General features: G+C 39.0%; 1 protein-coding gene across 5 annotated transcripts in view; it reads left to right on the forward strand.

The window, feature by feature from the left end:
• Nucleotides 1-19,200, forward strand: part of sept12 (septin 12) — a 53,892-nt gene extending 34,692 nt beyond the window's left edge. For all 5 annotated transcript variants that reach the window (XM_043233707.1, XM_043233708.1, XM_043233711.1 and 2 more), the window contains 9 exons: nt 2,326-2,580; nt 7,858-7,986; nt 12,822-12,903; nt 13,479-13,616; nt 14,497-14,614; nt 15,611-15,706; nt 16,254-16,350; nt 16,652-16,703; nt 17,969-19,200. In XM_043233707.1, the coding sequence (XP_043089642.1) occupies nt 2,326-2,580; nt 7,858-7,986; nt 12,822-12,903; nt 13,479-13,616; nt 14,497-14,614; nt 15,611-15,706; nt 16,254-16,350; nt 16,652-16,703; nt 17,969-18,128 (1,127 nt within the window). In that variant the 3' untranslated portion in view covers nt 18,129-19,200. The remainder of the gene's footprint in view (nt 1-2,325; nt 2,581-7,857; nt 7,987-12,821; nt 12,904-13,478; nt 13,617-14,496; nt 14,615-15,610; nt 15,707-16,253; nt 16,351-16,651; nt 16,704-17,968) is intronic.
• The last annotated feature ends 257 nt before the right edge of the window (nt 19,201-19,457 follow it).

A 19,457-nucleotide genomic window follows, 5' to 3' on the forward strand; every position in this document is an offset into this window, starting at 1 on the left:
GAATAAGCCTCAGGCTGAAGGAAAAGTAAATGCATTGTTTGTACAGTAAATGTAGAAGAACAAAATTCGACACACTTAAGCAATAAAAAGCACAGATGTGTATCCAGAATCATTTTTGGTTATTAGTATGGTTGAACCTGATTATCGAAGGTCAACAGAAAAGACATTGGTTATTAAAATTAAACACATATGTGTGTTCTGCGTTGCATTTCACAGTTTTTATTCACTTTGAGGAACACTAAACCTAGACCAGAGTGAGATGAATTATTCAATTAATTAAAATGAATTAAAATAAAACAATATAAAAAAATACATTACTTTTCTTACTTTTTTGAAAAGAGTAATCTGATTATGTAACTTGTGTTGCTTGTGGTGCGTAACCCCTTAAATAGTTTCATAGTTTTTAATTGTTTGAGGCAACTGAATACCATATTTTATCTGAAAATAAACAAGTAAAAACATACTTTTAGATTTTATAGCTTTTATTATAGCATTCAGCCTATAACGTAATAGTTGGTTTTCTTCTTTAAACAAAAATGTAAAAGTATGCCTGGTTTTATTATGTTATAATAAAATTAAAACAATGGGAAAAACTTTTAAGATAACGTAGAAAGAGAAATATTAAGCATGCAGAATAATGCAAGTGGACATTTTATGTAATAGTGACTTTGAACGATTATGAAATTGTAGTGTCTGTAGTTGCAATTATGATCTGAAATTTTAATAGGCCAGCCCTATCTCTTGTAATAACGTGTAATATTGCTGTGCTGTTTTCAAAATGTAAGTCGTCCAAGTTTTGTTACAGTTGACATATTTTTGCAGAATTTAAGAATTAAAATGTTCTTTTATGTAGAAAATTGACATTACAAATCATGTTAGATACAGTAAAATCGTGTTTGTTTACTAAATGTACCCGCAAGGATAGCAAAACCTAAATTGTCTGACATTGAAAGGCAAAAAACATGATTAAAAATAGTGAATGAACGGTCTGAAAGTTTTTCTGTAAGGGGTAGGTTTAGGGTAAGGGGATGGAATATATTGTTTGGTCAGTATAAAAGTAAAAGGAGACCCCACAGTTCACAGAAATAAACATGCATGTGATTAATTCTATATTAACATTAATAACCCTTTCCATAATTCAGGATTACGCGCAACGCTAAGCAGCTATCATAATGTGATTTGGACTTTGTTTTGAAGAACGTGACTGGAGTATTGCCTCCACCAGGACAACTTCAGGGGTTATCGGGGGGCTGCTACCAATCCTCTTATAAAACAGAGCTGTCTCAAGATGGTACAAACTACAGAACAGGGATAAGGAAAAAAAAAACATAAGCCCAGCAGCACTATCCACCCCCTGCTGCTGGGTGCTCCAGCCGAGCCAGTTGACAGGTGTCCGTGCCTCAGTAGTTAACCAGTGCCGTGTGAACTGCTGTCTCTGTGTTGGCCGCTCTAGCGAGTGAACTCAATTGAGCTGAACAAACTGATGCTCCGGCAGCAAACAAAATTCTGTTTTTCGCTGCTGACACTATGCTGCATAGAGTTCAATGCACATTGGGGGTGCTTTAGATATCCATTTCCATTTTGCGAATGCAGAGTAAACCTTAAGATAAAATCAACCTCTTCCCGACCCACATATCAAGCGTTAACAAATGAATCTAATGCCTCATTTCAGGCTAGGATGGAAGCACAATTATGGACAATTCTCAATTCTTCGTCCTCATTATTTCAATTCCCCGTCTGAATCGATCTGTGCCTCACCTACATTTGCCTCCTGTCAGTCATCATAATGTGTATTAATATCCACCTGCATGCTCTGAGCATGCTCACAGCTCTCTGGCTCATAAACAAGCCTGGCAAAAAATGAACATCTTTTCCTAAAATTAATTGCTGCGGTGAATTGTGCATTATGCTAGCACATCCAGTAATAATAATACTAATTTAATTAACAGTTTTGTTATAATTACAACTATTAAATTGATTTTGTTAAAATAAAATGTAAATAGATAAAATGAAAAATGTATGTAAAATGTAAATAGATCTATTAGATGAAAAAACAAAAATCTGAAATAATAAAAACAAAAAAATGGCAAAAGCACTAACAAAATTATTCATTTAAGTTGCATGATATTATAGTGTTTTGTTTGTAATGTTTAGGTTTTAGAAGGGTCTCCTTGTTATAAGGAATTATTTCAGACTGCAATCTTTTGGGGTGGACATTATTCTAAGAAAAACCTTCATGTGTAGTATGTATGTAGTAATATTTGTTTAAGGGCTTCCTGAGAGGATCCAGTGTGTTAACTCGTGTCTCTCTTTCTCTCTCGGCAGACACAGCACAGGAGCAGGCCCTGGATCTGGAGCCACCTGTCCGGATGGAGGAGGAGATGGAGGTGATGGAGGAGAGGGAGGTGGAGGAGAGAGTGGTGGAGATAGAACATCCTCTGCCATGCCTCAGTGAATCTGACACACAAGGCATTATCAAGGGCAGAGATCTATTCGGATATGTTGGCATTGAGGCAGTGTTGGACCAGATGAGACGCAAAACCATGAAGGCTGGTTTTGAATTTAACATCATGGTGGTCGGTAAGTGGAACATTGCCCTGACTTAAATTGGATTGTGAACAGTTTTTTTTTGATGCAGGATATGTCCAGTTTGCACTTATACAGAAAAAGAAAAATACAAAGCCCTCAGAGCTGGTTCAGAATGGTACACTGAATTTCAAATGACGTGCATAATGGCTCTATTTAATTGACTTCACATCTCTTTTTTTCTCTGTGCTCAAAGTGAGAACTCGTTTTGTCTCATGAGCTCAGTTGAGAAGGGGGCGTTTAGTCAAAACTTCAAAGATAGAAAAGAGAACAGACATGGGGTGCCAAATCGGGTGAAAAGTCACAAACATCAATAGTTGAGTATGGCTGTCTGTGAAGGGTGCATAAAGACTGTTCCGCCTCTAACAGGAAACACAGACAGGTGAAGAGCAAATGGCGCCATTGCCTGTTAAGGGAAATATTTAAATGTTCGAAACTCTTTTCAATAAGACCGTTATTCGACTGGTGAATTTGTTGAAGGTGGCTTCTGTTTGTCAAGAAAGATTAGGATGGGTGTTATAGCCAAATTACATTGCAATATTTTTCAGGCTTTTCACAATGTTCAGTATATATCCCAATATAACATTTCTGCCAAAATAAAATACATGAAATGTATGCACTTATGCATTGAATTGATAAAACAGACAATACTTAAGTTGTCACAAAGATTTTTATTTCAAATAGCGTTCTTTTTATTCATGCAAAAAATAGCTCTGTCAATACATATTAAAAACTTTTTTTTAGGAATTTCATGAGAAGACTGTATTTTATTATAAATCCTAAAACTCACAGACTTTATGCCAGGTTACCTGCTAGGGCTGTACTCTGCCGGCTCAGTAGAGCTTGCTGGTATTAACTGTCCTGGGCAGATACTGGACATCTGCCTGATTCAAACTGGCCACCTTATTCAAGCCTGACCAATCAGAGTGCTGGAACCTCCCAAGCCCCCCTTGTGCCTCTAGCAAAAGAGAGAGGGTAGGCATACAGGGAGGAGGAGGAACAGGAGGGGGTGTTGGCTGAGTGTGGGCCTTACCTAATTAAATGGCAAGAGCTATTGTTGTGTTGTCTGTGGGCTGGGAGGCAGGGCCAGGCTGGAGCCGAATGTGGCTCAGAGTGTTCCCCAACTGGGCCAGCCAAGGGGATTTATGATGGCCGCAACATCACAAATTCAAGGCCATCCAGCTCTCCAGTGAGAGCCATTCTTCTTTTCCTTTTTTTTTTTAATTCCTCTGATTTTTAAACAGCTGCCAGGTTTTCCTCACTCTCTTGCTTGTGATTTCTTTCCCCTTGGTGGCTCCTCCATAGTGGTAATAGAAAGGACATTTTGCCAAATCCTTCAAAGGCCGCAAGACTCACAGAGAAACACAGTATCAGCCGCTGTTCCGAAGCGATGTCAGCAAAACAAATTAAAGCTGAAGTGTGTAGTTTCTGCACCACTGACTTCACCACTAGCTTTCCAAACTGTTCTTCCAAAACAGTCCTGCAAACCCGTTCCCATCTGTCATTGTTTGGACACTTAGGTAGACCCTGCCCAGGAGCATTTGGCCTTTAAGTAATGAAAATTCCCACAACAGTCTCATTTCCATCTGAAAGGACATGTTTGGTGATTTTAAAGCTGCTTTGTATTGTTATAAAGTCAGAAGTGCATGTAAATACGTTCACTACGCCAACTGTTATGTCAGCAAAACACAGTATCTGATGAACTTTTGACAGCTCAGTTGATAAAACTATCGATCGTACTTCTGCATTTCTGCATTCCCACAGACTTTGGATGAAGTCTTTTTGGCAGAAGGGAACACCACTTCCCTTTTTTTTGTACTCATGAAGCACCTTTTTTCCTTACATCTGCATAAACAGCTGAGATTTGTTGTATTTGATTGAAGAAATGTTTAATTTTTTAATAAAATGGTGGTTCTTTTCTAAGGATGTCCCTCATCATTAAACTATGTTCACACATTTTGCCCAATTACAAATCATGACTTAATATGACACCATGATCTGCGCTGACTAAAACAGACTTCTTTTAGCGTTTTATTTTACATTAATCACCAGTAGGACAGAAGAAAAAGGCATTGAGGTGCCTTTTTCTTCTGTCCTATTGGTGATTAATTTAAAATAAAACATTAAAAGAAGACTCTTTTTTTGTGAGTGCAGATTATTACTTCATATACTAAGTAATAAATTTACACACCAAAATAAAATATTCAGTCTTGAACATGAAAACACAAATGCAATGAATTTTAGACACAACGTCTAGCTTTGGGCCAAGCAAAACAATCAAAACAGTAGTTTTATTGTGATGTTAAGCAAAGAAAAAGATCAAGTTCAAGCTGAAGTTGAAGAAACACTCAATAAATACGCTCAATAAATGCTGATCCACTCAAATCGTGTGGGAATGATATTAGGAGCAGATATGATAATACCAGTCTTCACCTGTTCTCATTTTGGCCATTTGGATTCTTTCTGCTTTTATCCAGAGCAGCTTGAAACCTGTTTGATAGGGAGCAGATCAAAGGCATGTTAAAGTAGATCAGTATTGTGATGAATTCTGCAGAGGGAAAACGGCTCTGGTCCAGTGCTCACTCCCCCAAAAGCTGGCTCTGTAACATTTGGCCTGTGTGAGTTTCTTCCTTGCCTCAGTGAACTGTGGCGGTTACAGCATTGGTATTGTAGTAGCTATGGTGGTTCTCTCCATGCCTGCTACTCTGGACATGCATCAAAGGTGAACCGCTCTCTCCCTTTCCCGGTGGAGACAGGTGTGAAAGTGCTGGTAGCAAAAAAAGGAGTAAGAAAGATCCGTTTGACTCACTCTCAATGCACTGTAGAACTAATGACAGATCGTTTGTTTTCTCCCTTTCAGAGGACTTTTATTTTTTTAACATGACATTTTTGAATTTAAAACAATTCCTGTGTATCTTCTGTTTATGTATATTGCTGTTGCCTTGGCAGCACACTGTAGAGCACAAGGGCAGGGGTTCTGACAAGGGTGTGCTTGTGAACGCTAGCATGTATTAGCTAGCATGACATGACAGTGAATGCAAACTTGACAAGATACAGGAAGAGGAGGAATTGTGCGAAAGCGAGATATACACAACAGGATGAAATTGCAGGAATGGAGGAAACTCTACAGGATGAGTTTAGTGTGCTATGCTCGCCTGTCCACATTTCCCTGCCCTGGGGTCCTCTTATCCCATAACCGCACACACATATGGTAGCACTTGGAGTCTGTTGGTCTGTGTAGTTTGTCCTCGGTTGTAAAGGTCATGACCTTTTTGTAGCCTGAGGACTTAAACAACTCAGAGTCTCCCAGTTTCCCATAAGTCAAGTAGCAGTCTGCTCCCAAATACGAGTTTAGCATATTGTGACATTTTTAATGCAGTCGATACATTCGGCTTTGTTGTCGCCCTCAAGTCAAGGGGGCTTTGTAGATACTGTGTTCAAAGAAAAGCTTTGCAAACTGCGCTTCAAAGTGTCTCAGAGGAGATGTGTTTTCACCATTTGAAATGCTTTTGAGAAATCAACTGGAGTTAAACACACATGACACTGGCGAAATTACAACCTGCATTTGTTGGAGTTTCATGTGGTTGTGGTAAATGACAAGCTGTTACAACGCAGCATTTCTGGACGAGTGTGTCAATGCATGACTCAGACGAGCACTGAATGGGTCTGCCTTTATTCTTTTTGCGTTATCTCTGCACGGGGTCCTTTATGAGATCATCAGTTGACATTCGGATGCGTTAATGGCTCTCACCCATAGATTATTCTTTATGCAGATGTAACACTGTAATAAAATGCTCTAAATAGCATCACTACTGAATATATAGCTTGCAATAAAGCACAACCAAAGTCCTTTCCTTTTGCGAAATAATACATTATTTCATATATTATTATATTTATAATCTTATATTTAGTGAGTTAAAAATATACAGCAAAGTGAAGTCTGAATCCTGAATGAGTCGTATTCCTTAAATCAACTGAATCAAATAAACTGGTTTTGTTTTGTTTTAAACACTTGCAGCCTAAATCTGCATCCCTGTTAAAAAAACAGCATATGCATAAGGTTGTTTTAAAGCTGTTGGTTGGACCAGCAAATGACCAGCCTAAACCAGCATAGGACCAGTTTAAACCAGCATCCCTGCTTCCAAACCTCACGTGCATTTTTTTCAACAGGGTAATTGCTGATTGTTCAAGGAAGAAAATTCAAAATGTAACCATGTATGGATTTGCATTACTTTTTCCAAATATTACTTCATATTTCTTCCCAAATGGTGTAGAATAAAAATCATATAAGGGAATAAAAACTTCTTGTTCCCATCCCCATAGAACAGGTGTGGAAATCTTCAGGAAGCCTTGCTTTGCTCAGGCATTGTCTGAACTGGTAAATCAAAAAGGCCCAGGAGGAGACACAACGTGGGTTGTCAGTTCCTCATAAATTTGATGTCAACTGCCTCCCGTGGTAAGAGGCCATGGCGTAAATCCATCAAAGCCTCTGTTGAGGTGGGCAATGATGAAGGGGCCAGATCTCCCCGGCTCCGTCGTCTATCTCTGTCAAATCGTTTCATCCATTGACAGCTTCCCGAGGCGGCCAGGCTTCTCAACAGGTAGAAACGGAGCGGCGAGAGCATTTAGCACATTCCCAACCCCTGCCCTGCAAACGGGAAGCTGACCGGTAGACCCAAGGGGCCCACTGAACGAGAGTGAACACACACTGCCCATCATCAGCACTCAATACTAAACAGCTCACATTAACAGAGCACATGTCCTTTGAGGCAATGAAGGTGGCCCCATAGATTTACCCTTATTTGTGTGAATTGAGATGGCCTTGATAAGGCTCCCTCTCTGGTAATAGCTTCCTCCCTCTGATCTGATCTCCGTGAGGACTAGTGTGAAAGAGTCATTAAGTGGAAAAGCTCCCCAAAGCTCCCGGCGGCGTGGTGTTGTCAGTGTGTTTGGACACCCAACAGATAAGACGCTAAAGCACTTTGCCTTGGCTTGACCTGGTCCTATTACATCACAGATGATTTGCAGTATCAAGGGCTTATGTAAACCCTAGAGGCCTGCGCTGCCTGGTCATGTGATACTTTATGACCTCAATTTTATGTGTGCCATCTTATCTGTGTGTAGTAATAAAGTTTTATCCCCCCTGCTAATGCTAAGCAAAGGTCGTCGTGCAAATAAACGTGCCCGGGGTCTGCTACATATGCAGTTAATTGTGCTTTACTGCAGTTTACAAACTAAAGTCATTAAGTCTGCTCTCGTTCTCATTGACAGGTCAGAGCGGTCTGGGGAAGTCGACGCTCGTAAACACACTCTTCAAGTCCAAGGTCAGCAGGAAGTCTTGCACTCCTAATTATGAGGAGAAGATCTCGAAAACTGTCCACCTGCAATCAGTCAGCCACAGTGAGTATTGAACGCTTCTTTCTTCACACACCGTCACACCCAAGAGGTCAAGGTTTTGCTGTTAATATCAAAACCACTCCATTTGGACCCAGTAAAATGTATTTGAACATTGATGGTCTGTCAAATTTGTGCTTTTGTCCTGAACAGCCCTGAATAGGCATTTTATCAATAGATGTGTCTCATTAGGTCAGTCCACTACTATACAGAGTGTACTTCTGTGAAGTTTATGAGTTAAATTTTTTTTAAATCAGTTTAAAGCATATGATGCTTCAAACCAATCTGATGTGTTACCATTTAGCCCATCCTCGTCTGCTACATATGGACTGATGAGTGCATAAAAAGCCCACATTTATTGTGTAGTTTTGTTTTTTGGACTCTCACTATTTATGGTATTGTATTGGTCCTCGACACATAGTGTTTTACATCAGCAAGATGACGTGTTACAGAGTGTGTTGGCCTGAGTGATTTCTGAAAGGATGAAGGGATTAAAGAAGAATGACATTTAGACAGGACAAACTGGAGGCAGCTCAGTGTTTTGTAAGGTTTGACTTAGAAAAGGGCCAGAGTGATAGGAGCATGTGCTCTGAAAGGAAAAAGAAATTAAAAAACTCTCAAAAGGGACGGATTAGGAGAGATCAATCACACAACTTCAACCGTTGAGATCGTGCCACAACTGTCATTATGAGCTCTCTTTCAGAGAGAATGGCAGAGGGAGAATGCGCAGGGGATGCATTTTATCCCACTGGTCAGGAGATGACTGCTACTCTAATAGAGGCCACCACTTATACGCAGCGTCTGGCTCAGCTGAGTGAATGAATTGGTTGATTGAGCAATGTGTCGTCTCTGTCTCGCAAACTTTCTCCAGAGTAATGATCAATACAGGCTTGGGTTCTTCTATCCAAGGGAAAAAGTGTGTTTTTGTGGAGGTGTGTAGAATTAAGTTTAATTTAGGCTTGTTTTGTCAATGAAGCAAAGCTTGTTTCAAAGGTTTCTGAGAGATAACTTCGGTCACTTTGCTTTTCAGGAAAACTATCAATTGTTTTACTGATTTTCTTGACTCTACTTCAGGATACTATTCTTCATTTTCTTCCTGAGAGAAAAATGTCTTAATAAATTGCCAATACTTTTTGGCACTGGTATTGATTAAATTGAAATACAGCACCTTTAGGCATCATAACGTTATAATGTACAGTATGAAATGAATTTTCATTTAGAGATTAGCTAAAGATTTAGCAACATTTAACACTGTCACACGCACCAGAAAAGATCAGACTTTCCATCATTTTCTTCGCAACTTTAATTTTTGTGTTTTTAAAGCCCAAAGTATACCTTAGTTTTTACATGAATGCATGCTCCGTTTAATTGTATGTGTGAACAATGCAAATATATGGGAAATTATCATGTACATTAAAAACAGATCAGTTATATAGACCATCTGCAAGACCATGTCCTGCTGCTCCATTTTGTATTGAGCAGAGGAAGCTGAACTGTATATCATGCAGAGAGATGCACGTAGTTTCAAACATCCCGCATACGCGAATGAGAAAGCAATGAATCTCCATTTTGCTTTTGGCTGCACCACCATGCTTCGTTGGAAAGAGGCGTGAAAGGCAGATGCCGTGTCCAACTTCACTAGTTCTTTAAATGAATGTATTGTTGTGTGTGTGTGTGTGTGTGTGTGTGTGTGTGTGTGTGTGTGTGTGTGTGTGTGTGTGTTTGCTTGCCCTCAGTAGTTAGTGTAGTCGCACCCAGCTATCAATCTTCATTCCTCCTTTTAGACTGTCTGACAAGGGTCTAACAAACAAAATTTGATAGTGGTCCTCTGTCTCTTGTATTCAGAAATAGCTTGGTAGGACAAGTAAAGAAATTGTGCTCCCTTTTGCTGGGTTACAAAGAAAGGGCACTGGGATTGCAAACTGTAGCCTAACTAATAAAATGCATATGCAACTGCACCGTTATCTAATTACCTCTGCTATTTTCATCTGGGTCAGACATTTGTGGAGTTACCCATGTTGTCTAGTTTAACCACAAATCTGCCCTTAACCAGAATGACCCACAAGTGAGCATCGCTGATGTAGAGAGAAAATAATGTAATGATTCTGTCACAGGATGTTTTAGAGACGCCGGGTAAGCATGCCTCCGCTTGTAGTTTTAAGTGTCAGTCAATTGCTGTGCAAAGGCCTTTGCTGGGCTGGGTCATTAGCGTAGCGTGCTATGTTAATTGCCACGTTTCCTACTTGACAGCAAAAATGTATGAAGACCGCTGAACTTTAACCCTAGTCTGAATATGGGCGCCGAAATATCCAATTACAAAACCCTACAGAGAATTAGCAGTAAAGCTATGGTGTTAATTGTTATTACAGCTATGTGCAGGTTTTAGTAGCCACTATACTAAACCTTTCTCTTTATTCCTTTAGTTTGCTGCCTACTGTTTTTAAAATTAGCCATTTGATTTTGCTTTCAGGTTTTAGAGCTAGATCTGCTTGTTGATCTCTCTTCCGTTTCTGACTTCCCCTTGACAGGTTTTAGATACGTAAATGTTAGCCTGTGTGGCACTCTTGCAACAGCTTTGCTTCTCTGCAGCTTTCACATCAGTTAGCCAAAGGTCAATTGTAGAAATCTGTTCTTAGATTCGAAACTGTAATTTTCTGTAATTCTATCAGAATCCTCAGTTGCTGTTTCAGTGCTGTTTCTCTTTGTGGATAATCTTAGTAGCTTTCCATGTAATATCAAGAGCAAGTGTTTTTTAGCATATCTGTGCCATTGCAACTGAAAAGAGGTTTCTATCCAGTTGTAGCAGCATCTGTTATATCTCTGTCCTGCCATAGCCAAACCTCATTTCTCACAGACCTCTCAAAACTTATGGCCCAATAGTTTATAAATGTTTGACATGCAGAATGGGGAGAGGGTGGATGAGAAGAAAAGAATGGGAGAAGCTGGGTGTGCTGTTTCTTAACAAAAGAAGATTGACGATAAGTCGGTTCAGCTTGTGACTTCCTGAGATATCCCTGTGGTTCAGGAGACACCCCTCACTGACTTCTCAGCGTAGCACAACGTAAACATTACAGTGAATGAGAGTGTCCTGTTCGTTTTCGTGTTTTTTTTTTGTGTAAGCCTTCAGAAAAAGTGAGTCTGTAGAGCTTGACACATGATGTAAATATTTACTTTATTTTACTGTTTCGATTGCATTAGTCCTCACGTGAGAATTTATTACTATCTATACAATTACTAATGGGAAAATATTCTACACCATATATTCTATAACTCTATACCAAATATTCTATAACTCCTTACATTAAAACCTGTTGAACTTATTTACATTAGTTATATACACTGCCATTCAAAGTTTTGGGGTTGGTAAGATTTTTATAAATATATAATATATATATATATATATATATTTTATTACAAATACAGAAAAAACAGTAATATTGTTAAACCCAAAGTTCTCTAGATTGAGAGGTCCAATAGGTCAAACTAAATCTGAAATAAAGACAATGGTTCTTTTTTGGTTCTTTTTGAACCAGCAGCTGTTGAGATTTTTGATTAGTTTAATTCATCCTTGTTGATTAAAACTATTATTTCTTTAAAAAGAAAAAAACCTCCCAAACTAAATAAATGGTTGCATATGCATATGTAACAGTTGTCTCATCTACAAATATTTAAGCTGAAACATAAGTGATAACTCCACTATTCGCAGCAATAAATGCTCTTTTTTAGACAAGAAAAAGTGTAGAACCTTATGTCTAAATTCTAGTTAATGGTGCCTTTTTGTTTCCTAGCAACATTTTTCTTCTTGATTAGAATTCATTCTAGGATTCATCAGTGTAAATACAAACTTCTGCGAATACTTAATATTACAATAGACCTGTTCTGGTATTCTGTATCCAAATGACAAAACTACTCCTTGTGTTACTGCTAACCTACTAAATTGCCTCTGCAGTTTTCCGTTTTGAGACATTCTGTCTAGCAGATGTCTTGCCGTCCCCTGCTTCCCCAGCAGTTTTGTCTTTCTAAAGTACAGGCCTGTGGAAAACAAAGAGTACCAAAGTCTCAGGGTGCCTGACACCTACACACACTACAAAGCTGCCCACTGGCCCTCACAACCCGTGAAAAAAAGCTGGCCTGCAGACTGACTGCCAGGGGAGATGAGTGTTACACAACCCCCCCTTCTCTCAAAGACTACACAGTGCAGAAAATGAAGTGGCGGGCCACTCAATGCCACCATTCAGCTCTGCTCCCTCCATGTGGGTGAATACGGCAAGAACTAAGCCCTGCTTTGTCGCTGAGTCATGCCAAGAGAAGCATATGTGTTTCCATTAGCTGATCATGAGGGGGTTTCAATCATTTGCCCACCAATCCAAAAACTGGCACTCTCTTTTGCTAATGGCCCACTGTGAATGAAAAATTGATCATCGTCAGATAGGGATATAGCACTTTGAAACTCATAAACTGCAGTGTTGACTGACAGTTTAATTTTTCCTCGTTACAGTCTCGTCATATTTTCCTTGATTGGCTCATTCAGAAGGATTAATGTGATGAGTTAACAGCAAATGTCAATCAACCAATGCCAGGGATACAGTAGGGATCCCTGCTTGCACAGACAGCTTATTAGACCCTTTAATTTTCATATTGTGCAATGCATTCTTGCAGCATTATATCAGATATGGAGAATAAATTAAAAGCGTCAGTGTGTGACTTTAACCTTAGTTCTTAAGGATTTATGTTTCTGGAAAATGAAAGTTAAATCCTTGTCAACTTACTCTTCATTTCGTCTGCTTTTTACATTTTTTTATATTTTATTATGAACAAGCATTTGTCTCGTTGTTTTCTAGTCATCGAGGAGAAGGGAGTGAAGATGAAGCTTACGGTAATTGACACCCCTGGATTTGGAGACCAAATCAACAATGAGAACTGGTGAGAGCATTAATATCAGATTAATTCACACCATTTAAAAATGAAAGTTTGTAAGAGCTCTTTTTAATTGTATGCGTTCAAAGTCGAATCACTCTTGAAAATAAACGACGCTTTAGAATAACATCTCAAAATTAAGATACTGTACTGTGGCCACTATTCGAAACCTAAAAGTATATTTGTGGCTGACATTTCTGACCTTTGTGCAAAAAGGTCAGGTGTTCTGCTAAAGCACGAGATGCTCTTTGGGTCATTATAAAAAAAAAAAATACACGATTATCAGGTTTTACACACACGACCAAATCCAGAAGACATTCTGATATTCATGTTGATCGAGCTGTTTATTTAATTTCTATTGATAATATCACTAGATCAGGCTCAGGCTTTTGGACTCCACTGTAACTGTTCAAATAGCTCTACAACTGTGTTAGATAAATTCTTTAGTAATTAGAGGGCATTTTGGCATAAGCCTTACACTAAAATCATGCTTCGACTTTGTCTGACTGCTACATTAACTTTAAGTATAAGCACATGTTGTTAATTGTGATGATAATCCTTCCCTGTGTCTTTTTTCTCAGCTGGGAGCCTATTGTAAAGTATGTCAATGAACAGTATGAAAAATACCTGAAGGAGGAACTGAATGTCAACAGGAAGAGAAGAATCCCCGACACCCGCGTTCATTGCTGTGTCTACTTCCTGCCAGCCACTGGACACTGGTGTGTGTCAACTTCCTGCACCATGTGGTTCACATATAGCCATATGTGTTCAAATCTGTCTGTCACATTTAATATGCCATGGCTTTGTTCCACAGTCTCAGGACTCATAGTTTGGAGATTATAACCCGCTAACCTAGTAAGAGTGTATGAAAAATCATTATTTTGGCATCAAAATATATGCATCTTACTAAAAACCGTCTGACAGCTGTGAGGTAATTGCTCTCTTTTGAATGCAGTGGACCCCAAAATACTATAATAATATGTAAATCATTTTAAAATGTTGATATTTAATGTTTGGGTCAGTAAGATATATTTTAAGTATTGTATTTAAGTATGTATTTGAAGTTTTTTATGCTCATCGCTTATTACTATCATCAATGTCAAATAGTTCAATATTTTGGAGAATCCTTGATGCGTTTTTCAGCATTATTTTATAGATTGTTTAAAAGAAATTGGGATAACACTTTAGAATAGGTGACCTCTGACACATTAATACATTCTTAATTTACTGCTTTTTAATAGTAGTGAGGTAGTTGTTAAGTTTAGGTATTGGGTAGGATTAGGGATGTCAAATAAGTTCATGTAGAATAAGGTATTAATGTTTGCTTAATTAGCCCCAATAAATATTCTAGTGATATGCATGCTATTAAACAGCTAAGAAGTGTAACCAATTTTTTTTTGTAACATTATAAATGTATTTACAGTAACTTTTTGATCCATTTGATGCATTTTATTATTAAAAAATAAATATTTTGTTTCTATTAATGTATTTTGATTTATTTATTTAAGTGATACTTTTAAAAACTAAATGGTTTTGTATTTAGAGAATACAGAAAATGTATATACGGTGTAAAATGGACTCCATCCTGGTCTTCTACAGGTTACGCCCTATAGATGTGGAGTTCATGAGGAGACTGGGGAAGATCGTGAGCATCGTCCCTGTGATCGCCAAAGCCGACACACTCACTCTGGAGGAGCGGCTAGAGTTCAAACAGAGGGTGAGCTGTCCGTCATCAACACCTGCACGCAGAACTTCACTCACATTTTATGATATGCAGGCACAATCGGATTTCCCACCCACACGTAAATATTCAGCCCTTCGCATAATTGAGGTCATGAATATGGATGACCTGCTGCTGAAAATGCTGGAATTTTCAAAAATTCGCTGTTCAGCTGTGTGGAGTCAAAAAAAGAAAAGTGAGATGGATTGAAAAACCTGGGCTGAATGGAGCGAGGGAGAATCATCGCATTCGAGCATCCAAAGGTCTCTTGGCATGCGTCCGCTCGCTCTGGGTTGGAAAAATGAATAGGCCACGCTAAGGTTATGAGCAGTGTCTGCGACGTCTCCGTCGGGAGACGGTCTCTACTCTGACTGATGTATAGCTACTACTTGGGCCCGGGCCACTTGCCATCAGTTCTCCCCACGGAGCGCTTTTGGACAGCTCCGACGGCACAGACCGCAGGGCCAGAACGGCCCCCGCACGCAGTGTGTCTCCTATCAATATACACCAAACAACACTCCTAATGATGTACTCTGTCATTTCAGCCCATTATCCAGAGCTGTCTCTCACTGCTCAATAGCCCGAGCAGAGCGCCGTGCGGGGGCGGACGTCACACTGTGCTCAAGATATCAATCGCTGATATCATATCCATGTACAACAGCCGCACTCCAAAATCCTCCCCCTCACGAACACATGGCAGCAAAGGCATTAATGTCTAATGCTTTGCACCTCGGGCCCGAAATTCTGACTGCGAGGAGGGGGGGGGGAGGAGAAACAGCATTTTCTGGTGAACTTTACTGTGGCCTCTGAGTGTAAGAATGCATGAGGGTTGAGATTGAGACTAGTAGAATACAGCGGGAAGAGCTGCAGGGAGAGAAGCCGCTGTCATATCTCACCCCCAGGGCGAGTGTGCGGGATTTGTGTATTTGTGTGTGTGCGGTAGGTTGTAAAAATCAGTGTAAATCCATCTAAACTGGAAGCTTCTCTCTGCAGATAAGACAGGACCTCCAGGCCAACGGGATCAGAGTGTATCCACAGAAAGAATATGACGAGGACGCTGAAGACCGGATACTCAATGATAAGATTAGGGTATGATGAATTTATTGCTATGAATTTATTTAGTTCACCCAAAAATGATCATTCCTTTCGAAAGGTTGAGAAGCAAAATTATAACACGGGTATCATTTGTGGGGTGGAATATCTTCAAACCATTCAAGCTGTGGATGAGTTAGCTTCTTCGTCAGAACAGATTTAGTGAAATTGAGCATTACATAACTTGTGAGTGAATGGGTGCCGTCAAAATGAGACTCCAAACAGCTGATAATAACATTGTGGCGACTCCAATCCATCAATTAATGCCTTGTGAAGCGCAAAGCTATTTGCAAGAAAATAAGCCATCATTAAAAAAGTTGGGTTATTGTGATGTTTTTATCAGCTGTTGGCACCCATTTACTGCAGAGCATCCATTGGGGAGCAAATATTGTCCATGTCTCAAAATATGTTTTGACCAAGAAACAAATTAATTCACATCTCGGATGGAGTGTGAGTAGCATTATACGCACATTCTTATGTAAACAAGTGGATTTATTTTTTTTTACTTAATGAAATTTTGAGATATGGCGAATGCTTCTTACAGGAAAACATCCCCTTTGCTGTGGTGGGAACAGATAAGGAACACCAGGTGAATGGTAACAAAGTCTTGGGAAGAAAAACAAAGTGGGGGATCATCGAAGGTAAGAGTCTGAATTGCTGGACGCTGGTAATATTTTGTGTTTTGGACGCCGTTGTCTCTGCTAGGCTTTTGCTAGACTGTTGGTTGACCTACATGGAAACCCATGCTGGTCTTTTCAGCAGGGTAACTGTAACAATTGTCAAATCTAATTGTGTAATGATGCCTGACAGGCTTCGGGAGGCTAGATTTTTCTGTGATTTAAGTTATTCAACACTGCCATCAAGTGGTGTGTGTTGAAAGTACAGTGAAGCAAAATCTCTGGGTGAATTCTTGACCATGCCTTTGCATTTTGTTTATTTCAGTTGAAAATGTTGCGCATTGTGAGTTTGCACACTTGAGAGATCTTCTTATCAGGTACGTTTTTTTTTTTTTTTGCTTTCAATTATATATGCCATATGATCTTGCTATTTAGGTCAAACCCTTACATTGTTCTTGACAAGAGTAGATAATGTAGAGCATATCTGTTACTTCCTGTTTTAAAATATGGTCCAAACCACAAACTCAGTAGCATCCCATGCTAGTTTTAAATCAAATATTCAACTAAAGTTGGACAACCAGAGGTAAAGAATGTTGTACAAAACTGGTGATACTGCCCGAAATGTCAATTTCTGCTGCAAAGTAACGTTTTTAGAAATAAATAAAAATAAGTCAATAATTACCAAAGAATTGATATCCTAATAAAGATATGTTTATTTATAATAATAATTAGAACCATTCATAATTTAAAACCGTTCCTATCTAGAAACTAATTGGAAACAATTTGGAAAAACAAATTTTTGTTATATTGTCTGTCTTTTTATTAATTTATTTAATTTTATCATGATTTTTTAAATTTAATTTTATCAAGATTTTTTTATTTATTATTTTTATGACTGGTTCAAAGTTCTAAAAGAAATTAAATTAGCATTCCTTTTGAATTTCATGCAACGGTCCCACTGTTAATTGACCTCAACTACTTTGCGATGTTTTCTGCATTGCAAAACACTTCTGCTGTTATTGAAGGGGGATACGGGTCAGGTTAAGGGCAGGTTACGCGGTATGGGTAGCTTTCAGGGTGGGATCAGTGAGCAAAACCGAACTATATCACTTTTACAAACCTTTGTTTTTAGATCTAACCAATCTGAAATGATTATCAGCTTTCTAAAGCAGATATAAGAGCAGTGGGACCAAACAGCTCAGGAAAAGGACAGCTGAGAAAGGCAAGAGTACATCCTTTCCTGTGAGCTCAGTAAAGGACAGGTTAATTACAGAGTCCGATCGGGTGAGGCCAGGTCACAAAGCCCTCGCGCCGTAACTCTTGGATAGCGGCCCGTTGACAGATGGTATGAGAGTGATTCCCTGCTGAAATGGGAAACAAAGGATGACCGTTATAACTCTCCACACTTTTGAATCGCCTTTCACACTTTTTGATCGGCCTCCTGCTGAAGCCGAGTTAAAATTACACCAGGAAAACACCAACCGAATCACACAAAGGGATCGTAAAAAGCTGATGCAGTCAGAAAACAATTCAATTCCACATAAGAGAACGACTTTTATTTTACGCCGCGCATATTTCCCTCAGGGGATGTTATTGTGGGATCAAAATTGATATTATGCTCTGCTGCGCTCTGCTTTTCAAGGTCCCACCTGCAAGATTTGAAGGACGTCACTCACAACATCCACTATGAGACCTACAGGGTGAAAAGACTTAACGAGAGCAATGCCAATGGACTGGCACTTTCACCTTTGACCCTGGAGAACGGTACCCTGGAGAAGAGCGAAGCAGAGAGTCACCTTTGAAAGGGACGGAACGTGTGCCCCGTCCTTCACCCCCAGTCAGAACGGGAGAGATGAACATTCACTTCTAGGTTGCCACTGATGGAAAATCCACACGTTTGACTAAAGACATTACCGCTTAGGCATGTAAACTTCATATATGAGTCTATTTTTGAAATGAATCTATATTGTGGGTAGGGATCCGGGATGAATTATGGGTAGAATTGAACAAGGTTTTGGCTAAGAGAACGTTTCTCTCGCTTTTGTTTCTCTCTCTTGATGTCTTTGATCCTTTTTTTTGCCGAAGGAGTGGCACAGAGGGTCGGCATTTTGGAAAACGTGTGTGTTCCTCCTCGCCTGACACCTCACTGGATGAGAAAATCCCATAATCCCTATCTGTGTTACTGCACCTATACACTGAACCAGCAATGTGACATGCTCCTTTTGATCTTTTATTTTCATAAGTGATTATGTTAGGGGGTTTTTTTTACAGAAAAATATGATCTTTCCCTGTACTTTTGTTAAAGAAGAGGTTAAAAAAAACTTTAAAAAATTTCATAGCTGCTTCGAAGCTGAAGGTATTTTCTTAACAGATCTTTAAAGAGTCTCTTACTGCTACTCCGTGCTCCATAAATGACTGCTGTGATGATAGCCGGTGTGTTGATGTAACAGGAAATATTTCAAATATAACCTTTGACCTTAAAGGTCTGGTGTGAAATGTAATACTATTGATCATTTCTAACGCAGAGATGGAACAAGAGAAAGTGGATTCTTACTGATGTTTGCCCGTACAGTAACAGGTCAAGCTTATGGTTTTACTTAGGGATGTTTTTCTTTCACTAACCTAGTTAACTTGCTGTTTAAAGGTACACATTGTGCTGTTTACTTCTCTCCACTGGACTTCAGGAGTCCATCTTGCCCTGTTGCTTATCAAAGCTATTGTACATATCCATAATGTGTTCTTATTTTCTATCACGGCATCACATTTTTTTACTCGACATGTATTAGCGGCATCATCGTCATTTCCTTGTTACTAATATTACTATACATGTAAACACCATTGATTTATGATTAAAAATTGCCACCGTTCAATATTTATGTGGAGCCACTGATCAATTCTACTAGATTCATATTTTCTGAAGCTTTTAGACCAGTGTTTAGTGTCATTTTATGCTTCAGAAATTTTTCCAATATGCAAATTTAGTAAATTTTTATTTGGATTTACGAAGCCATAGAGGAATCTTTTTTGTCTAAATGGTTCCACAAAGAACCTTTAACATCTGAAGAACCTTCTTTCAGATTATAAAAAGTAAGAAAGAGATGGTTAAAGAACCTTTGACTGAACGGTTCTTA

This window comes from Puntigrus tetrazona, chromosome 3 (genome assembly GCF_018831695.1).
Source record: "Puntigrus tetrazona isolate hp1 chromosome 3, ASM1883169v1, whole genome shotgun sequence".
NCBI lineage: Eukaryota > Metazoa > Chordata > Actinopteri > Cypriniformes > Cyprinidae > Puntigrus > Puntigrus tetrazona.